This window comes from Prosopis cineraria, unplaced genomic scaffold, assembly GCF_029017545.1.
Source record: "Prosopis cineraria cultivar Desert tree isolate PC_DT_omini unplaced genomic scaffold, ASM2901754v1 PC11, whole genome shotgun sequence".
NCBI lineage: Eukaryota > Viridiplantae > Streptophyta > Magnoliopsida > Fabales > Fabaceae > Prosopis > Prosopis cineraria.
In genome coordinates this window covers 43923448-43945410 of record NW_026555342.1, presented here as the reverse complement: position 1 = coordinate 43945410, position 21963 = coordinate 43923448, and the positions used below count along the sequence as shown (strand labels likewise).

The 21963-nt window shown below is 33.9% G+C and overlaps 1 protein-coding gene and 1 long non-coding RNA gene across 16 annotated transcripts; both read left to right on the top strand.

Moving 5' to 3' along the window:
- The first annotated feature begins 1544 nt into the window (after positions 1-1544).
- On the top strand, positions 1545-11831 carry LOC129285384 (pentatricopeptide repeat-containing protein At4g19890-like). 13 transcript variants are annotated; one of them, XM_054921052.1, is made up of 7 exons: positions 1574-2082; positions 3321-3351; positions 4586-4931; positions 5599-9627; positions 9723-9789; positions 10010-10222; positions 11396-11831. In XM_054921052.1, the coding sequence occupies exon 4, from the start codon at positions 5684-5686 to the stop codon at positions 7802-7804; it is 2121 nt and encodes a 706-aa protein (XP_054777027.1). In that variant the 5' UTR covers positions 1574-2082; positions 3321-3351; positions 4586-4931; positions 5599-5683; the 3' UTR covers positions 7805-9627; positions 9723-9789; positions 10010-10222; positions 11396-11831. The 13 variants fall into 13 exon arrangements, 11 of the variants coding, with proteins under 11 accessions (XP_054777027.1, XP_054777028.1, XP_054777032.1 ...); XM_054921053.1 differs by having other exon boundaries at positions 3321-4931; positions 5599-8219; positions 8401-9627; XM_054921057.1 differs by having other exon boundaries at positions 3321-4931; positions 5599-8478; positions 9451-9627.
- A 2935-nt stretch (positions 11832-14766) lies between these two features.
- LOC129286679 (uncharacterized) lies at positions 14767-20370 on the top strand. Of its 3 annotated transcripts, none has more exons than XR_008587497.1 (3): positions 14767-15428; positions 18155-18674; positions 19670-20370. It is a non-coding gene; the product is annotated as an uncharacterized LOC129286679 (long non-coding RNA). The 3 variants fall into 3 exon arrangements; XR_008587498.1 differs by having other exon boundaries at positions 14768-15428; positions 18155-18280; positions 18637-20370; XR_008587499.1 differs by lacking the exon at positions 19670-20370 and having other exon boundaries at positions 14770-15024; positions 15243-15428; positions 18155-18376.
- The last annotated feature ends 1593 nt before the right edge of the window (positions 20371-21963 follow it).

The window sequence follows — 21963 nt, the reverse complement described above, 5'->3', positions numbered from 1 at the left end:
TATTGAGCTCTTAAATGGCCATTAATGAAGCCACATTATTCCCAACCACTAAATTTATGGAAATTTCGGACACTTAATGTCCTCCAACCACCAATCATCATAAAACCATAAATATCAAGTTTAAATAACTCAATCTACCCCCATTAATTCTATTAAAGTCAATGGGTTCGGGCCCTTAACTTCTAGGGACCGAAAATCACTATTAGTAAGCAAACCCTAACCTCTACCATCAAAAAAATGGAAGAAGAGAGGAAGATTTAAGCAAAGAAGCTTACCTTGGATGTTTAAGAGCTCCAAATTACTCCCAATTGTCAGTTTCTTCAAGCCCTAGTTTAGCTTTTTTGCCACTCTCTCGTTCTCTTTTATTTCCTCCTCATTTTCACTTTAGATTTGCGACTTAATACTGCAAAATTCTAGCCATACGACAATGCACCGTGGCGCATGGCACAGAGAGCTTCTTCCAGGCTTGTTGTCATGCATGTGCCGTGGCGGACCAACCCCACGCCGCGTTGCGTGGCACAGAACCACTCCCTTCAGAAATTCTTCCTCTTCTATTCCTGGGTGACCCAATTCTCTTTCGAACTCACGTTTGGTACTGAAATCGAGATCAAACACGCTCATTAGGCCTCTCTGGCCACACACCTCAAAGATTCACTTTACTAATCTATTCAAGCTTAATTAATTTGGATTTAAAATTGAGGATATTACAATTGATCCCAAATAAATTAGCTAAGAACTAAAACTAGTGACAACATTCAAAGGCATTTGTTAACACTTGCGAGAAACAGATCCACAGACATCATCAACCTTGGCTATATGAGGTTGGGCAGATTTTGAAAGGCATTTGTGTAGTCTCGTTATTTCCTTTGTAATCCTCTTGTATTGATCCTTTTCTGATAACTTATTGATCCCATTTTTGTTCAAAAAAAAAAAACAGACCCATAAATCATATATAGCCACAAATCGAAGGTTCAGCCCTACAGTCTTATAATTACTGAAGTGAAGAAGATAAAAAAGGAAGAGTTGGAGGGAGCGAACCAGAGTCAAGTGAGACTGGGGAGAGAGGGAGAATGGCGACGATGACGGTGAACCCACAAACCCACGATGGCAGAACCATTGCTAGCAATACTGAGAAGCTCGAAATTGCTGGAGGTGAAGCAAGAACGACAATCGAGTTACAACGATGCTGTGATGGTGAGATAGAGGCACACACACTTGAGGCGACATGCGAGGGCAGACACACCGGAGATGACACATGTGGGCAGAACACAGACCAGAGACTGGAATGGGGAAATGACATTTGTTTCTTTAATTAGAACAAAGGACAAAATCATCACTTCTTAAATTCTCTAATAATAGGCCTAAGAAGAATTATGCCATTTTAAGAAACCTATTTATTAATTAACTAATTTAAATTAAATAGACTTTACTGTCATTGTCCCTTTAAATTAAGGTGTTTTAACTATATTTTTAATCATAGCAAGAATAAATTGGTCGCTTGGTGTCAAAGACCTTGGAACTTCACACGCAGGATGTGGGTTCGAATCTCTGATTCATATAGCACGAAATCATACTCTTGCTTCATCCAAGTAATGGAAATACAATTACCCTTAAAGGAAAAAAATAAAGCAGAGTCACAGGCGAGCACGCACAGACCTTGTCTTTCATTTTCTTGTTGCTTGAGTTTCGAACAATCCGGAGCAAGAAGAGTGTGAGAGAGCAGAAACCCTCACTTTCATCGTACAATATCCATCTTGTTACACCGTCCTCAACGTCATCGGCGTGGTGGAGCAAGCACGTCTGCCGGCCGCTGAGAGGTCCAGAACGAGATTCCTGCCTTTCCTCTGTTTCACGCTGCCAATCCTTCGTCCTTGCCAGTTGCTGTTAAGCTCGTTCTTCCATCACCGTCGCTGCTGGAGTCGCTGTCGTCTGCCGCTGCAAGGAGTTTCGTTCAGGTCACGGACTCTCCTTCGGTCTCTGCGTTGCTGTCGATCCGTGCCCTCCCTGTCTCTGCGTTGTAGCAGTGCTCTTGGGTGGCCATGAAAACTTGATCCTCTCCCTTCATTCCTCTTTGTTCCTTAGGTGAGTGAATCGCACCTCTCCTCTCTCTAGTTTGATTCTGTGCACATGTGTATTGGTGAATGAGGTTCATATTTTTCATTCCTCTCCTTTCTTGGCAACCGTTGGTCTGTGGAGGTAAAAAAAATAAAATTGAGTAACTGAGAATTGACTTTCGTTGGTATGTTAGTTTAATTATTGTTGGTTGCTGTTGATGAAGTTGGATGGGAGTTTGATATTTTCTTTGAGTCTAACACTGTGTGAAAATATAAATAGATATTTGGTTTGGGTGTTAATTATTTATGGAATTAACTTGAGAATTTTGTGAAGAATTTTGATTATGAATTTAGTGTGAGACAAATTGGATTATGGGGAATTACATGGTTGGTTATTATAAAGGATAATGTTATATTGAGACTTGATTTTGGTAATGTACCTAAGGTGGTTGGTAAAATGGGTGATAGAAGAACTCTGAAATTTATTGTGATTAAGAGTGGTGTTTGTAGATATATACAAATTTAGTTACATATGTATTTGAGAAGAGTTAGATAGAAGCAAAGTGTTGAATAGCAATATATATATATATATACATAATTAAGTGTAGTACAAACTATCCTTTCTAATTGATGCTTTCCCTGAACAATCCTTTAGGCACTATGAATAGAGATTAATGATTTTAAATTACAGAAATATTCTTCTTTTCTTATAAGCCCCGGAGACATTTTCCTCTCCCTTGACCTTTTTCCGGTCCACATAATGTTTGCTCTTGCTTTCAGACTAATCCTCATTGTCTTCTGTATCAGACTTTGTTCTTCCCCTTAAAGTTAAAAGCACCAGAGCAAAAGCATAATTTTAGAGATAACAATAGACAGAAAGAACACTATGGACCTTAATTTGATTGTTTAACTAAACAAGGAGAAGATATTACCCTTCTATACCTAGATAAAGGATTCATTTCAAGGCAAGATTCATGCACATGGCTTATGACAGTGATCCTTTGTATGCTGTGTTATAGGCATGTTTATGAGGTCTAAAACTAGCTTGGGATCGTCATTATCGAAAACTCAACCTTGAGTCTGACTCCTTTAAGGCTTTTGAGACTATTAATGGTGAAATTTCTCCCACACACCCAAATTCGAATGTTATTAATGAGATTAAAGCTTTGCTGGCTCAAAATTGGGTGATGATTGTTTAGCAAATATTGAGAGACGCTAATGAGATTTCTGATTTTTTTTCTAACAAGGCGCTTGCTTGTTTTGCAGGTTTTCACCCTCTACTTATTCCTCCCCTTGAGTTAGTTTTAGTCTTGCAACAAGATTTTAATACTGTTAGTGCAGGATTTTATTTTCCCTTGTTATGAAAGAAAAGAGAGAATATTTAAACAACTATTACTGACTTTCAAATGGTTTCACATGATAATTCTCCATTACAATTGACTAGTCCAAGTTCCCATCTAACTTTTTGGTTTACAATGCTTGAATATGGAGAACAAAATTTAAGAATTTATAGTGATCATCCAGGTACATCGAGGCTCATAAAACTAGCTCAATAGTCAATAACTTAAACACATACACATGCAACCTTAACAGCAACGCAATAAGTAACTGAGAGACAATTTATCATGAATTCAGGAGAGATAAGGTCATAACTGAGGGAATGAGCAAGCAAATGGAACAAGAAAGAAACTTTTTCCTGTTAAGAGAATGAGCAAGAAAATGGAACAAGATTAACAAGAACAAACACGAGAAAAATAAAAGGTCCAAGTTTCCTATAGGTAGGTTAAAAAAAAAAAAACAGTTGTGGACAGAAGATACGAAGGAATCCTAATGGTAGCCAACAAAGAGTAGAGCACCTTGGGGGGGGGGAATGAGAAAAAGGGGAAAAAAAAGATTAGGCTATGCCTAACATTCTTATTAGACTTGAGAAAATTCAATGAATACTTCAATTTTTCCCCAAAACCAATATAAACTCTATTTTATAAATCATGGTTTTGGGTTTATAATTAATTTTATCATGTATAGAGATATTCTAAGAAAACTATAGTTTTGAATTTATAATTAATTTTGACATACATAATGTATGTCTAAAGAATTTTTTTAATACAAGGTCGTGGAAAAATCGTGCAGAAAGATAAAAAATCAGATCATGTTAGATTCTAAGAAGATCTTGCATCTTGAAGGAGGATGATAAAAAATTAGAAGATTTAATTTGTCTTCAAATGCTTGGTATGTTAGCATATGGGTGCATATGTTACTTCTCCAAACATATGATTGAAAGTTTAGTCTGTCATGATAAAATTTCTAATTTTCTTAATAGATTTGGATAGAGGATGACTTTTGAAGAAATTATAATGAATGAATGGAAGGACTTAGAATGACACTAATTCTTGTCTTCTTAAGGAAACCATGATTTTTAAGTTGATAATTAATTGAGTGTAATAGAGAAAGAGATATTTGGATATTTTTTCACATTATTGTGGCGTTGAAGTTTAAAATTAATTATCTTTATTATCTGCACTGTGTCCTAGTCCTCCTCCCTTCTGTAGCGGCTGCACTTTGAGGAGTGCAACCTCCGTCTCCGATCTATGACTGCCGTCTCCAATTTCGGACCTCATGCTTGTTAAACTCCGACATCCTCCTCCTCAATTCGCAACCTGCCCTTAACGCCTATCTGCTCCTCGATCTGTCTGCTGGGAAGACTCTTGCTGTGTCAAAGAGGCGTTTCTCTGCCGTCTTCTACGTTCACGTCCTTCTGCTGTGACATCCTCTCCACCGTCTGCTTTCAGCCATTTCATCCTCTTTGATCTGTTGGTTCTCTTCTTTGGGAGTCCAAGTCCAACATTATTGTCTCAGGCATTCTAAGCCTCCTGCAAGGTATGATATCCTCCAACCATTTTTTTTGTTAGAGCTGGAAATGGAAATGCATTGTTTGTTCTGGTGGTCCTCTGTTTTGGGTGATTATATATATATATTGAAAAAGAAGGATATGCATTTTGATGTGGCCAGTTATATTTTCCCCTCTTTATGTTTCTCTAGTATTGTCTGTTTGTAGCATGTGAATGACTGGTTTTGATCAGCTGATATTTGTTTTGGGTAAAATGCTGATATATATATATATATATTTTTGTGATCTGCCCCATCTTTCTTTCAAGCGTTCTTTAGTAGAGTTTGAAATTTATTACATTGCTATATGCAAGTATCTGGGAAAGGTCCCGTGGTATGTCATTGTGCTATTCAGTTATTTATATAGCATCTGCTTACATATATTATGATCAAGATGTTATCTTTCAATTCTTTTTGTTCTAAATAAAAAGCTTTTTAAATTTCCTGCTTTAGCAGTTTGCTGTCTTGTGCAGCTGAGTGTACATGTATTATAAATATTTGTCACTTAAGTCTTAAATGCACAGACTTCGCACCAGAGTGTGGACCTAGTTTTGTTTTCCCCTATGAAATGACATAAAAATTTGGTTATTTTTGTGAGTCATCAGGCTGAGATTGCTTTTAAGTTATAGCTATACTGATATGAATGATGACTCACCAGTGACAGATATAACAAGTTAAACTAGATTCGATGGACTGAGATGCCATAGTTCGCTTCCAACACATTGAACATTGATCAAATTTTCATGCTTCCCGTTCTGATTCTCAGAAATAATGGCGTTCATCAGAAACTCTTTTGTACCTGCAAATCCACTTCTATTTTATGCAGACAAGACTACCCATCATCTAGTTATACTACATCCTCCTCTTCGGCTCAACCTACATCTCAACCAGCTTCTCAATCAATTGTGAAAATGGTATGCTCATTAGTGTGTGATTCTTACTATCAGCAAGCGCACATGAGGGGGTCACATCCAAGGCTTCATCTTAATGTGGATGCTGATTCTTTGACTCATGAGCAAGCCGTTACGGTGGTTGCTTCCCTTGCAAGTGAAGCTGGATCAATGATAGCAATGAGTTTCTTGAATTGGGCAATTGGGTTTCCTAAATTTCGGCATTTTATGAGGCTCTATATAGTTTGTTCAATGTCATTTATTGGGAATAGAAATTTCGAGAAAGCCCATGAAGTGTTGAGGTCTATGGTGAAAATTTTTGCTGAGATTGGGAAGTTGAAGGAGGCTGTAGATATGGTGATTGAAATGCATAATCAAGGTCTGGTTCCTAGCACTCAAACATTGAATTGGACTGTGAAGGTTACTAGTGATCTGGGGTTGGTTGAATATGCAGAACAATTGCTCGAAGAAATGTGTGTGAGAGGGGTTTGCCTAGATTCAACTAGCTATAAGTTGATGGTTGTTGCATATTGTAAAATAGGTAATATTTTGGAAGCTGATAGGTGGTTAAGTGCCATGCTTGAGAAGGGCTTTGTAATTGATAATACCACATTTACATTGATAATAAGAACCTTCTGTGAAAAGGGTTTAACAAATAGAGCAACTTGGTATTTTCATAAACTAAGTGTTATGGGTTTGAAGCCAAATTTGATTAATTTCACGTCTATGATAGAAGGTTTATGTAAAAAGGGAAGTGTGAAGCAGGCATTTGAAATGTTGGAGGAGATGGTCCGTAAAGGTTGGAAACCCAATGCGTATACACATACAGCATTGATTGATGGTCTTTGCAAGAAAGGATGGACTGAAAAAGCATTCAGACTTTTCCTTAAGCTTGTTAGGAGTGAAAATCACAAGCCAAATGTCCTTACTTATACGGCAATGATAAGTGGATATTGCAGAGATGGCAAATTGAACCGGGCAGAAATGCTGCTTCACAGAATGAAGGAACAGGGAATAGTCCCAAACACCAACACATACACAACACTTATTGACGGACACTGCAAAGAAGGTAATTTTGATAGAGCATATGAATTCATGAACATGATGAGCAATGAAGGTTTTATCCCCAACATTTGTACATATAATGCCATTGTTGATGGCCTTTGCAAAAAGGGAAGGGTGCAAGAGGCTTACAAATTGCTCAAAAATGGTTTGCATCATGGATTGAAAGCTGATAAAGTCACCTATACTATTCTCATAACTCAACATTGCAAACAGGCAGATATTAATCAGGCTTTGGTGTTGTTCAATAAGATGGTGAAGAGTGGCATTCAAGCTGATATTTATTCATACACCACTTTAATTTCATCCTTTTGTAGGAAAAAGAGAATGAGAGAAAGTGAGATGTTTTTCAACGAAGCTGTAAGAAGTGGATTAGTTCCATCAAAGGAAACTTATACGTCCATGATATGTGGGTATTGTCGAGAAGGAAATTTGAGTTTGGCTATGAAGTTTTTATATAGGATGAGTGACCATGGTTGTGCTCCAGATAGTATCACTTATAGTGCTCTTATAAGTGGTCTTTGTAAAGATTCAAAGTTGGATGAAGCTCATGTGTTGTATGACACCATGATAGAAAAGGGGCTTATCCCATGTGAAGTTACTCGGATTACTTTGGCCTATGAGTATTGCAAAATAGATGATTGTGGCTCTGCTATGGTGCTCCTGGAAAGGCTGGAAAGAAAACTCTGGATTCGAACTGCTAATACATTGATCAGGAAACTAAGTAGCGAGAGAAAAGTAGGCATGGCAGCTTTGTTCTTTCATAAGTTACTAGACATGGATAACCATGTCGATAGAGTAACATTAGCAGCCTTTATGACAGCATGCTATGAAAACAATAAATATGCTCTTGTTTCTGACTTGACTGCAAGGTTATATAAGGAAAAATCACTCCGCAGTCCAAGTCAATAAGAAAATTTGAAATACAAATTCTTTTATCTGATCATCCATAGAATGTTGCATTTTGTTGCAAAATTTCTTGTAATCATAATTCCACTCGATCAAGATTTTGTGGCTTCTTGTGTTGATTTCTGCATTAGAATATCCTGCGAATTTGATCAATTCATGAGCTATGAAGAGCAACAGTGGCATGCCACTCCCCCTCTAGGAATAATGAGAATTCCTTAGATAAAAAATATCATATTAAATTCTAGGAATTTTTGCATTTTTCTCTGATTCATGTTTCCTTTGTATTTTCTCCTTTAGATTTATCCACCACTTTATTTATTCTTCAATTGGATGGCAAATACACTATCAAAGAATAAGATTGTCCATGATTTTGATATTTCACTACTTTGTTTGGCGCCAGTCTGTGCAGCTTATGAATGTAAGTAGCATTGTCTCTAATTGAAATAAAGATGTTCAGAAATGTATTTTATGTTTTTCTTTTTTCCCCCCTGTGTACAAGCCTGGTAATATATGTTTAGACCTTACATCCTGCATGTCCCAATTAAGTTTTCTTGCCCGTGCACAATAAATTCTATTTTGGGCTTGTTTTATTGGAACAGATTTGCCCTTTAAGCCAAAAATTGTCACCGTACGATGTTCATGTTATACTGAGGACCTCTGAAGGAATGCACTGCTTGGTAGGACTACTGACCCAGTTATTACTATTTTCATACTTATTTTTTATTTTCCTTAAAGATGGCAAGCTGAGGCTTGAAAGACAAATAAAATCACAACAAATTGACTACTAGAGCATAAGCTCCTGTCCCTATTGAAGTACTTATTTTTTATGTTTGTCATATATAGGGAAGTTTCTGATGAGTTTTTTTCTTTCTTTTTTTTTCCTTGTACTTGGTTAGAGACATATATCTTGTAATGGATACTAATGCTGAGTTTGTTGAAGACTAGTGTCAATAAGCAGTAGATTCTGAGTTGGTTTCAGCGTGAAATGTTAGGTATAAGCAAACTGAAGTTTCTTTCTTTCCATTCAAATTTTCTTCCTCCTCTCTTATTCCATGAAGCTCAATTTCTCTTCAGTTCAATCTGTATATATAATAAAACAAGATTACTATAAGCTGCTGAGAAAATGGCTCATATATGGCTCCTCACCCATATCACTGTTCAATTGAACAGTGTCGGCTTCCTCTACCTCTTCAGCTTACATTGGGCTTTGTGCTGTTTTATCTTAATAAAAAATTATCTGTTCTTTCATCTTTTAAATTTTAAAACTCCCTCCTTTAGGGGGAAAATGCTGATCACCTTGAGCGTCGTGAATGTCAATTCATATGACCTCCCCTGCTCTACTCACAGTTCAGAGGAACCCTTAGCCTCCCTCCTCTACCCGATATACTCTCTACACAACCTGAGCTTCTCACCATCATCCTTCTTCTCCTTAGTTTTCACTCCTACTGAGCTCTCATTGGTGTCAATGCTTAGCCACCTTCATGCAACCCATTTACTACTCTACTTCATCACCCCTATTTAGATCTGACTACAGGTTTTGGACTGGATATGAGCTTCTACTTGGAGTGTTGTCAGATTCGATCATATCGCTCTTCAATCTTTTCCTCACTGTCCTTCACATACTCTATTTAGTGCCCTTCGTTCTTCAGGCCAGATGACCTACTTTCAGCGAGTAAAGGTGCTTCTAGTGACTCCAGATCTACACTAAGAAGGAAATGAGGGTTTGATGAATCGAGTCACCATGGATGCTGATTGGGATTAATAATTCATCCAAGGGACTGATTAGTCTTTTGGGGATTTATTTTGGATTTCTCTTTGAATAATGGGTAATGCAAATCAAATCCTTCCCAAGTTCGTTCTTGTGCAGAAATTTGATGTTCTACCAATGCTTCAAACTTTAACGAGTTTAATTTGGTTTCAGAGTTCCCTTGCTGCCTGACGTGACAGGGTTTGAAAACGTTGGGTGATTTCTTGACTTGGATTCTTATGTATGTATATATATACATATTTTTTCTGTTGATGATTCTTCTTATATGTTGTATTGTCACTTTTTCTCAGGTCATTTGCTAGCTTTTTTAATGACAATTAATTATAATCAGTTATTTCTGAAACAAGTAGACACATGTTAAGAGGATGGTTTCTAAATGAGATAAAGCATATTTTAGTGCATCTTTCTAATTTTTGTCATCTTTTCATCTCTGTCTCAAGATAGGTTGAATGAATTGAATCATGGAGTACCGAGACAAAGAGCAGCATCTTTGTGGCTTTAATTTCTGCTTTTAGTTCATCATCGGGTTCTAATGCTGTTGCTCCTAAACGTTCCACAACAACTCAAGGATCACAAAGAGCAGCTGCAGTAGCTGCTCTTTTATCAGTTCTGACTACTTAAAGGAAGTTCTCTAGCAGGAAACACCACCCTTGGTGAGGAAATAGATCTCTAATTATATTGAGAGACATGTTGCAATTATGCGTATATTGTGCTCATGCTTCTGTCTTATTATTATTTTTTGCATAAAATGTTGTTTGTCTGATCGTCTCCTCAACAGTTTGTTATTTTACTTTTTCTTTGGAAAAACCAGTGGCCTTAAAATCTCATGCCTTGTGAGTTGTAATTTTTTACTGATCCCGTGCAAATGTGTTTTCTGCTGTTAGAAAGGTCTGCATTCTTAACCATAAAGGGCAATGGCCTTTTTTATGGCTATTTTTCTCTTTATACATATCAAAGCTATAATTTTATTCTGCTTCTTTTGTTTGGGCAAGTTGTTTGGCATTCTTCTTGAATTACAATATTTTTTTAAGACAACTTTAAAATCAGCCCTGACCCAGACAATTTGTGATAATCCAAAGGTTTGTTTCTAATTTAAATGCTTTTCCTCCCCTGCTTGATGATAACTTCTTCTAGGTTGTCATCAATGATGCTCAAGGCCTTTTTTTCTTGAATGTTTGGTGATATTGACAACTGTATAGCTTTTTTATTAGAAGGATTATTTGTATATTACATGGTATAATTGGCAAAAGAAAAAGGATCTTTGAAAATCTTATATATATATATATATATATTGCTTTCATGCAGACTCTTATTTCTCCTTTCATTTTGACATTTTTTTAATCCCAGACTTTCTCCAACTACTGTTCTCTAATATGTCTGCTACCTTCTATGAAAATGATGTCCTTCCTGGAGCAGAATATTAAAGTTTTTTTTTTTTCCCAGATGTCATATTAGTAGGAACCTGATACTTCAGTTCTGTTTTAGAATTAATGGCTTGCTTACATGCTTTTCCATTCTGGTGTACTAAGCTTTAGACCCTTGTGATTCTAGCTGGTTTGATTTCCTATCTGAATTAAAAAAATTTCCTGCTACCTATAAAGTACTCAATTGTTACCAACAAAAAGGCATGTAAAGGAGTTTCATAAGTTGAGTAAACAAACCATTGGCGTTTTCAAATGTAACTTGAGTAAATAAGCTGAGTAAATTTAAATAGTATCATATGTGTTATTTCAGCTACATATCCAAAGCATATTTATTTCGAAGACAAGTCAATGTGATTGTCCTTTCGAGCTAATTTATGGTGCTTAATCATCTTTTTTGAATAGGGGATAATAAAGCTTATCAATGTTAGATGGAGAGGCAGCACATTACACACTTGCTGATACTGATAGAGAGAATTATAAAATAAAAGGATGGAGAGAGGGAGAGAGGAGGGAACAATAGCTAAGACAGATTTAGATTTTGCACAAATATAAAAAGCCATGTGAATGAAAGGATGAGATGGTCCTTAAACCACCTTATGAGGAGGTTCACGAAACAGCTTGATTCATGAGAATTAAGAATACTAGGGGTAATTAGGGATATAAAGTTAGTTTGGGTATTTTGTCATATTCTCTGTAAATAGGTCTCCAGGTTGTAATGGGTGAATGGGTGATTGTGAATGGAATTGTTATCTCTCTCTCTCTCTCTCTCTCCCTCTCTCCCTCCCTCCCTCCCTCCCTTGTACCTCTAACACAGCTGAAAGTATTTTTTTTCCACTTATTTTAGTTATAATTATTATAATTTATAGTATTTATTTATGTAATTCTTTATTCTCAATTGAATATTTTTTGGAGTGATTTTATTGATTAAATTGATGGAGTTAGCATAATTCAAGTATGTTTAATAATGGTTGTATTCAATGCTTCCCATGGGTGGTTAAAAAAAAAAAAATCAATGCTTCCCGTGTGATTATGGCAGAGTTAGTGCTACATAAATAACTTAGCCCTTGACAAGAGGTATTGATAGTTAATCTTTTGACAACATATTAATTCGCACACCCTGTCTTTGAATCCACTCGCCCTTGACAAGAGGAATTGATAGAAGTCATTGTTTGTAAAGCTTTTCTATTCTGTTGTAATGGCAGTCCAGTTTCGCTACAAATTTGACATATGTATTTACTTAATCTTTATTTTTATCCTTGATATCAACCAGTAGTACAACATATTTTGTTGATTGATTACTATAATACACCTAATACTTAATCTATGAGAGTTTGATTAACTGTCATTATTTTTCACAATCTTAGCAAATATATAATTGTTTGGACATGGATTTTAAAACATTTATAATGTTGCACGACGGAGATAAAGATATCACAGTAAGAATTTGAAAACTAAGATTGATTAAAAATGTGGGGTTGGATCGTTTTGTATTGCTCCTCTCAAGTAATTGAAAAAAATGCAGCGTGCTTTGTAATTTATGCTCCTTTGTATTGCCTCATTACTCGTTATTTTTTTTTTATCTAAATGCAACATAAAAATGATAATGTGAATAGTTGATAGAATGTAAGATTGCAAGCATGTTGCAAAATTTTGGGAATAATATGTCCTAAAGATTAATGCACCTTATGTTTTAGTCCACATTCATCTACCAATAAAGGTAAACACTTAAAATAAATAATTGAAATTAAAATTCTTTATATTTAACTATTTTTGTTATTCATTTAGATGCATCATTTTCTTTATTAATAAGCTTAATTGATTTAGTGCTTGATACTTTATTCTCTCCACTAATTAAAATGGCATATCAAACAAATATGGATAGAATTAGAGCTAAAAATATGGGTTAACTCACAACAAGTTGTGGGTTTGATTGGGCAAGCTGGCATGGCTTGCATTCTGTGTGGGTTGGATTTGTTAACCTGTCGTGGGTTGGTGGGTTAACAGAACAATCTACAAGTAAAAAGATATTTTTTATATAATTTTTTAAAATTATAAATTTATCTCTTTTTATTACTTTTTCACAGTAAAAAAATTATATATTCCCTCAAAAAATTAATTATCTAAATAATAATAAAAATCTTTCTCATTAAGACATACTTATAGCACCACTTAAATATAAACTAATTTATTTATTTTTTTGATCTTTTTCGTTCTTTAATCTTTTACATGATTGATTAGTATTACATCTATATGAATTAATAGAAATGTTTTGTTTATCCTTTTTTTTTCTTCATCTTGTTTTGGCATTTTTGATATAAAATTGATGCCCCAATTTAAAATATCAATTCTTTTTTTAAAAGAAAATAATTATGATTTAAACTTTGACTATTATATTATTATTTATAATACATTCAGTTCATATCAGATAAACGTTTTAATATCCTTGTATTTATTTATTTTTCTTTTATGTTCAAATTAAGATGATAATATAATATATGGTTAGCATTTCATAAATATGTTTAATTTTTTAAATAAAAAGAGTAGCTAAACTTTTTTTATTTGGTAGCTTGGGTAGTACTATTTTACAAACAAAATAATTTAAATAAGCTGTTATATGAATGAAGCGTAGTGTAATAAAATATTTTATTCAATCTTGTCTTGATCAAATTCATATTATATTATATCTATACTTAAATATATCAATAGTGTGTTTTTATTGTTTTTTGCCTTAATTTAAACTTGAATTTAAACTTGTATTAAGTATTTAGATCACAATTTTATGTATCATTGATTTGAATACTTTATTTTATAACTCAATTTTATTTATTTATTTTTTATCTATTTTTTTAAAAAATATAAGCGAGCCAACCCTCTAACTCGTGGGCTATGCGAGGCGGGCGAAAACTGCCCTGCATATAATTAAATTCATTTTCTTTTTTGTGTGATAGGAATTCATTTTCTTTAATCCAACCTATAACTTTTTTGTGGGTTGGTGAGCTGAGCCCGTGGACCCAATCCATATGTTAAGGTGAAAAAGAACTCATAAGTTGAGCTCTAAATAGAATCACTCCCAAGTAGAACTCATCATTATATTGCAATTAGTAACATTAATATTGATATGTCAAGGTGAAAAAGAGATAAATTTGCATGAGGTTAATTGTTTTTTTTTAAGTAATTTTACTGTTTGCAATAAAATTTATTTTTCCTTCATTTTATTATAATCAAGGATAAACTTTTAAATCAACGATCATAGAAAACTTATTTTAATTAATGATTTTATATTTATTTATTTAATTACAATGTAAGTCTACTTTGTTGTGCATTGTATGGGGGAGTAAATTGTAAAACTTGTATTAATAAAGAAAAATATGTTATACAGATGCAGACATAATCACCTCTAAAAGAAGAGATTTATCTTTACATTCGAATTAGTGAAATTCAAATTCATATTTTTAGATAAAAACTAAATTTGCATAAGGTTCATTAATTTTGGAATATTGTTTGATTTTTTTCATTTTAATATAGTTAGTGAAAAAAACTTCTTATCACTAATAAGAAATTCATGGATTTTGTTGTTTTGCCTTTTTATTGTTTTATCTTTTAATTTTGTACGAACAAAACTAACAAAATGAATCATTTTAAAAAACATTTGTTGGAGAGGTTTTTTTTTTTTAGTTGTTGTAAAAAATGGATGATTTTAAAAATATTTGTATGATATAATTCTTTTTAAAAAAATTAATGCTTCCCGTGCGTGCTAGTTTGTATCCAAAAGGCCACTCACACCTTGGTAATTCATCCATCTTGGTGGCGTGTTCCCTTGATGTGCCACAAATCCTGTAATATGTTTAACACTAACCCAATCACCCGCAGGAGGCTTCATTGCGTTGCCATGCTCGCCGGAAAATGCTGTGCCATTGAAGTCACTAACACTCTGCTCTGGTGAAGAAGTATCACAGCTAGGGTTAAAAGTAGGGTTATTGCACGTGAAGAAAACGTTCATGAGAGTCAGAGGAAGGATCATCTTCAAGAAGGTATTGCTGAACTGAATCTAAAGGAGAAAGATTAGGGGTCATATTTTGAGGCAAAGGGCAAGAAGAGGCTTTTACTTTTTCATTCTTCCTACCTTGCCCGTAGCTTTTTTTCCCAAATTTCGATGTTTATCATTGAATTGAAGCATTAGGTAGAAGCAAACTGAAGTTTTTGTTTTTCCATTCAAATTTTCTTCTGCCTCCTCTTCCACGAAGCTCAGTTTCTCTTCAATTCAATTTGTATCCAAAGACAGTGCCTTTTGTCTTTGCCTCATACGGTGTTCGTATTTCAAAATGTTGACGGCTGGTGACCCAAACTTGGGTTGGTAGGAAACCTCTCAGACGCATTGGGGCCATGTCTGACACTCTTTCTATTGCCTCCGATCTCGGTTTCTCCCCCTTTCTAGGTATGTTTTCTACCTCTTCTTTCTCAAGTTACACTGATTTCAACAAATTTGCTTTTCTACTTCAGAATGGTTTTGATTTTCCTTCTTATGGAATTTTTTTCTATTAATCTTATGGCATTTTTTTACTTCCCATAATTAGGCATACTTCCAAATGACCAGTGACAATTGAAGATGATTTGAACAAAATTAATTGGAGGTATCGAACCTGGGATTTGTGATGGAGCTGATATTGTTTGAATAGTGTACATGATAATGTCTTTGTTCGTAACATACGTGTTAGTGTTTAGGTTGATTCTGCATCTCTTTCTATTTCGTTGAACTAGACTTTGTACCCAAAAAATAAAACAGAAATTTAAGGAGTAGAATCACCATATACACTCAACCTGTGTCTATAGGTATATACCCTAGATATGGGATCAGTTTCTTGGGGAGAAGGAGTGAAGGATTGTGGCAACTATTCAATCTCTTATGGAGCTCTACACTTAAGCTTCATGGGATAAGTAGTAGGTTAATTTTCTTTAAAAATGATTGTTGAGGAAGATTTGACACGGACGTAAGTAAAATAGTCTGGATTGGCCTTAGGAGGCGTCAGTTTTGCAAGGAGATGCTAGTTACAAATAAGTGAATTTATTCTGACAAAAATTTTCCATGTTCCTAATGGAGAGATGGGGAAATGTGTGAAATGTAATTGACTAAAATGATAATGCTCCATTATAACTTTAAGCATGAAGGGTGACTTGGGGGGAGCCATCTTATGATGAAAATCCACTTTCTTGAATCGATTCAGTTATTGTTATTTTCTCTTTTCTTTTTAATTTAGCTATTTTTTTTTTTTTTGGGGTTCAGCTTGGGTGCTCATCAGAATGATGAGATTTGGACTGTCCAAATTTAAAGATTTTATTTTATATTTATTAAAATGAAAAATTATAAAACTTTTTTATAAATATGCTTGATCACCAATATAAACAGTTTAGTTTTAATTTGAAGGGTCTAAATTTAATATTAAATTTTTTTATAATTTTTATAAATTGACTTTTTAAATATACTCTAAACAATCTTGATTTAATATTAAATATTTATTAAAATGAAAAATTATAAAAATTTTATAAATTTGCTTGATCACCAATTTAGACAGTCTAGATTTCACTTGATGGGTTCAAATTCAATATTAGAAGTTTTTATAATTTTTATATATTGACCATTCAAATGAAATTTGGATAGTTTAGATTTAATGTTAAATTTTTTTATAATTTTTATAATCTTTTATTTTAGTAAATATAATATCAAAAATAAAGATAATCTCCTAACTGACACTTTCTAAAAAATACTTTTTTAAACAAAATTACAAGTTAAAAAATTTAAACCTGAAATGTTTAGAGTTAATTTGCATAGTCAATTTATAAAAATTGTAAAAGTTTTAATATTAAATTTGGACCCTCCAAATTAAATCTAGACTATCAAATTTTTATTTTATTTTAATAAATATCAAATAAAAATAAAAAATTTAAATTTAAAATCTAGACGGTTCAGCTTGAGTGATCATACCCATCAAGATTTGAATGCTGTGGTGATATGGTTATTTAGAAGTTCACTACACTCCCCAACCATTCCATTATTCTTGTCATTGGCTCAATTTTGAGTTTCATTTTTAAGCCTGAAGCTTTGCTCAATTGGCAATCGGTTGGCATAGAAAAAACCAGGTCATTTCTTCTGTAAAAGAAGTCAAATTAAGTGCTTGGGTGCATTTGGGAGTTGGGAGGAGAAGGGAAGGAAAGGAATCCAAAGAAAAATGGAGGTTAGAGAACGGAGAGGAAGGGACAGTTAACTCTTGCTTGGGAAGACTTTCTTCTCCAAAATCCCTCAGCTTGGGGGAGCTTTTGACTTTAAAAGAGGGAGGGCCATGGTGCATTTTGGGTGTTTAGTTGGAAATCCTCCACTCTCCTTCCTTTCTTTTAAAAAACTACCATATGAGAGAGGTTTCAATGAGATCTCTTCACCTACACTGTCTCCCATCCAAGAATACTACAAGTGGTTAAGTGAATTATCAAGCATGGCTACTATATATGCGTGACACATCCTGCATGAAAGATCAGTGCAAGAATCAAACTAGTTTGATCTGTTAGCTCAAAAATTCAGTGATGCCATGCTGTAGAGAAAACCAGCTTGAAACCTCTAATCACCTTGGGAAATTCCCCAATATATGACTAACATGTTTATATTTTGATTAGACTTGCCCTATAAATGATCCTTAGTTTCTCGGGTGCTGCCATTGTTTAATTGTTGTTTTGGACCATCTAATCTTTACCATGCTGCTTGCAATCCTGTTTTCTTCACCAATTTGGGGCATGTAATTGGCATTTGAATCTTCAGAATGTTATCTAAAACCAAATGATGTGAAAAGAAAAACAAGTCCACTAAGACAAGCTAGGAATGTGATCATGTAATCTAGTAACATTCACATTACATTATATGGATCACATAGTGATACTAACACTTTTGAAGCCATGTGACTTTGATGTTGTTGATAATTTGATGACAACTGCTTGCATATTTATGTATTATTTGTGTTATGCATGCCACTGACTATCTAAACTGTTGTAGTCATGATAGATAATCTTACAAAAGCTCATGGTTATGGCTTAGAAGCATCTATTATTTGGCAATGTGTGGAGTGGATGGATCAAAATTTTTACATGGCTGATCTTATATTGCTCTTCTTTCTTCAGGAAGAACTTCTTACCTCATCCTATACTAGTGGTGAAAAGGGTCAAGACTCAATCAGGGTTCTGAGAGAACTAATTATTGTACAAAGAGAAATAGCTGATTTGTAAGTGTAACTTCAATGTCGCAAGGTTAGTTTTTTCTTGCCTTGAATTTCTGGAAGCACTTGGAGAAAAGCTCCATACAAATGGTCTTTTCTTGCCTTAATTCATTAGTTTTTCTTCGTATATCTGCGTATTCAATTGCTGCTAACTAGTTCAGAACATTGCTTACATGATGGATAGCCATTAGCCGTAAGCTAACTAACAATAGAATGAGGCAAGTTGCTTCCTAACTTTATACACTTTCTCCAGAGCTCTTCTGCTCCCTACCACCCCCGCCCAAAAAAAAAAAAAAAACAGAGTATTAAAAATTAGACTGGCAGATTACTTTAAAAATTACACTTTCTTCCTAACTTTATTTGTCCTAATTACTTTAAAATTGGCAGGATTGCATTATAGTCGCCTACAGCAACCTTATTATCTGGTTAGTGAATATGCAGTTTTATTGATTCTTGGTTGAGACTTGAAATCTAGTGTTTAGTTTCTACTCATTATATCTATTTTTTTCATTATTCATTATATTTCTATTCGGTGGTGCCTCTTCATTTAATTTTATCCTCGTCTGCATGTGACACAAACCTTTTGCTATTTTTTCAATATTCTTAATTATTACCCTTAATTCTTAATTTTCTTAAAACTTATAGAATGCCAACCTTATATTATATTCCCACTCTATTTGACTTCTTCTTTATTCATGATTATTTACGCTTGTAGCTTTTTTTAAAACAAATAAATAAATCTATTTTCATAGTTTTTTATCTACAGTTTATTTTATTTTCTTATCATTAGATGATTTACGTGTACCTATCTCAATATATCTATAATTATTAGAAAATATCCCCCAAAAAAGAGAGAGATATCCAACTAAAATGGCTTATGGTAGAATAGTGATAATAGAAATATACTTGAGTGCACTCTCTAATATCCAAAAAAGAAGGGAGAAAATGTAAGTATTTTTAATGTCTTGTGATTACACACACAATTTTCATAAATTGATTTTTACAAACTTTTATTCTTAATTTAAAACGGTGACAATAGATTAAGTTAGTATAAGAAACAAATTAATAGATAGAGACTAGACCTAAAAGACACGAGATGCAAAGACATGTCTGAGAGCTTCTTGTTAGTCTCAACAAAGCTTAATTACTTCCATGTTTAATTAAATTTGGAGGGAGCCCAGAAATTGATTTGAGCCTGTTGCACTCATCAAGTCTAAATATTTGAGATTTATTAAATCATTTATGGGTTAAGGTATCTCGGTGATCTGAATGCTTTTCACATGCAATAATGATACACTTGTCATATTTCTGCCAAAACCCCAAGAATTAAAGCATCCACAAAAGAATAAACTAACTCTTCTAGACCATTTGTTTCCAAGTAATTAACTTGGAAGAGTTACAAGATTTATACAATATTCAGAGCTGCAACAAGTAAAAGGACCAACTCTTCAAGATTCGGAGTTGCAGTGAAATCTGGAGTGAGTTTCAATTTGTCATTCGGAATCATCAATGATCCTCAGCTTATCTAAAGACTGATCAACATACAAGACACAAAACAAGAAGGCAATATTAGTGTTTCCAAAGTCTAGTAATTAATAAGAATATTAAGTAAGTGTATATATTACCTGACATAATTTATCTGCATTATTTCTACAAAATAAGAGGAAGTTATATATGAATAACATCACCTACTTCTTCTTCTTTGTGGGGTGAGATCAACATTTCCTGTACTAGTTGCATTGCCTCCTTAAAACGTTCGTGTTTTTGATGTTAAGGTTTGGAGTGATTCGATGAATAAGCCTTCTCCTAATCATGGTCTGATACTAGAGCTCGCACACTTTCTTGTTGACCAGAAACATCAGAAACATCAATGACATCCAATATTGACGCATCATGGTCAATATGATTTATTTGTTCATTGTTTGGATTAATGTAGCTATCAATCATTTGGGGAGGGTTAAACATAGAAGGCCCTGGATCTAGATCCAATAGACTAGCAATCATTTTCTCTATAGCTCGCCAATTGTTAGGTGAATCAGGATCTTTAGAATCATCAGAAGCCAATATGGTATTAGGATTAGGATAATAAGGGTTAAAAGAGACGCATCCATTATCCGACCATGTCCAGTGATTTTGTTATTTTTGGGATTGGGATGATGAAAATCTTGAAATTTCCAATTTATGGAGAAGCCTCCCCACGCTTCTTCATCTTCAACCTATATAGGAAGGCATCGTTGAAGTTTTTAAATTTAAATATAAAATTTAAAATTTGAAATTTTACTTAAGATTCAAATAAAATATTGTAATATTATAATTTGAATTATATTATTCAAATAAAGAATTTATAACTTATAAATTTTAAATGTAAGATTTTAAATATGAGATTTTAAATTTAAATTTTCAACCCAAACTCACTTATCCAAATGCAACCTTAAGGATTGAAGGAGTACGTAGGAGATAGAAATTAAATATCCCATACGAGGAGTTGAAAATCCACTGATTTGACTGAAACAGTGGAAGGTGAAATGCTTCTGCTTCTTCATGAAGACGCCATCAAACTGTAAAAGTCAAGATTGATGGCTGAAATTTTGTTGCAGCAGGAAGGAAAGCTAGGAATGGAATTGAGACTCTACCATGAGATAAAATTTAGTAACCTTTGGACCCCTTGGCAGTACAAATATATTTGGAAAGTGTATGCAAGAACTACTTAGACCTCCATCTCTAACCTTATTGATTGAACTAAGATAATCTGACAAAGTTGAAAACAAAAAGCCAAAACACACCACATAGTCTAACATATATGCAAGATGATCAAAAAGCAATAGCAGAGGATTGAGATTTACCAGCTTTTGGTTTCCCAGATAGGAAGCACATGAAAATGAAACCCAAGCCAAGAATCTCCCAAACATTCTGCCAAGTAGAAATAAAATACATTGATAATTTTTCTTTTGATCCTCTAATTTTATATGAAGGTTCAATTTATTGTAGCAAATCCAACTATGTAATTGTGGGTCAAAATTACATTGAAAGAATGTCTAGGCCTAACCACGAACGCTCAAATCAATTGCAAGAGTTGTTCGAGCTTAACCAAAAGTCTCAAGTTTGAGCTTTGGAATGCAATAGCGTTAGTGGCCAAGGGCGCCCACCCTTATGATGGTTGTCAAGCCTCAAGGAGTGAGGCAAGGCCTGGGATACCGGATGCTCATGAAAAAAAAAAAAGAAAAATAAGAATGTCTAGGCCTTATTGGCCTTTCCAAAAATAAAAATCTAATCTTGGATATGGGCTATTACTTATCTCTATTATTCTTCCCCTTAAGCATAATTTTAAAGTTTGATTTTTGAAAATGTGTATGGAAAAACATTTCTTGAAAGAAAACAACTCTTTAAATGCCCTTCAAAATTTTTTGAGGAATTAATCTCATGATTGTTGGCTATGCGAATACCTTAGGTAAAAATATAAAAAAAAACAAAAAAAACTTGGAGGGCTGGAGAAGGTATAACACTTAATGGCTTCTTTAGTTTAATTATTTCTCTATTCTTCCTCCCTACATGATTGGGATTTTATCGGTAAGTAATATATATATTTTTTTAATTTTTTCTCTGGTTTTGAGATTTGAAGTCTCTCTTGCCTCTAGTGAGTTTGGATATATGCCTAAATTTTTATGTGAAACAAAGATGCAAGAAACGTATTTGTATTTGTTTTTTTTTAATTAA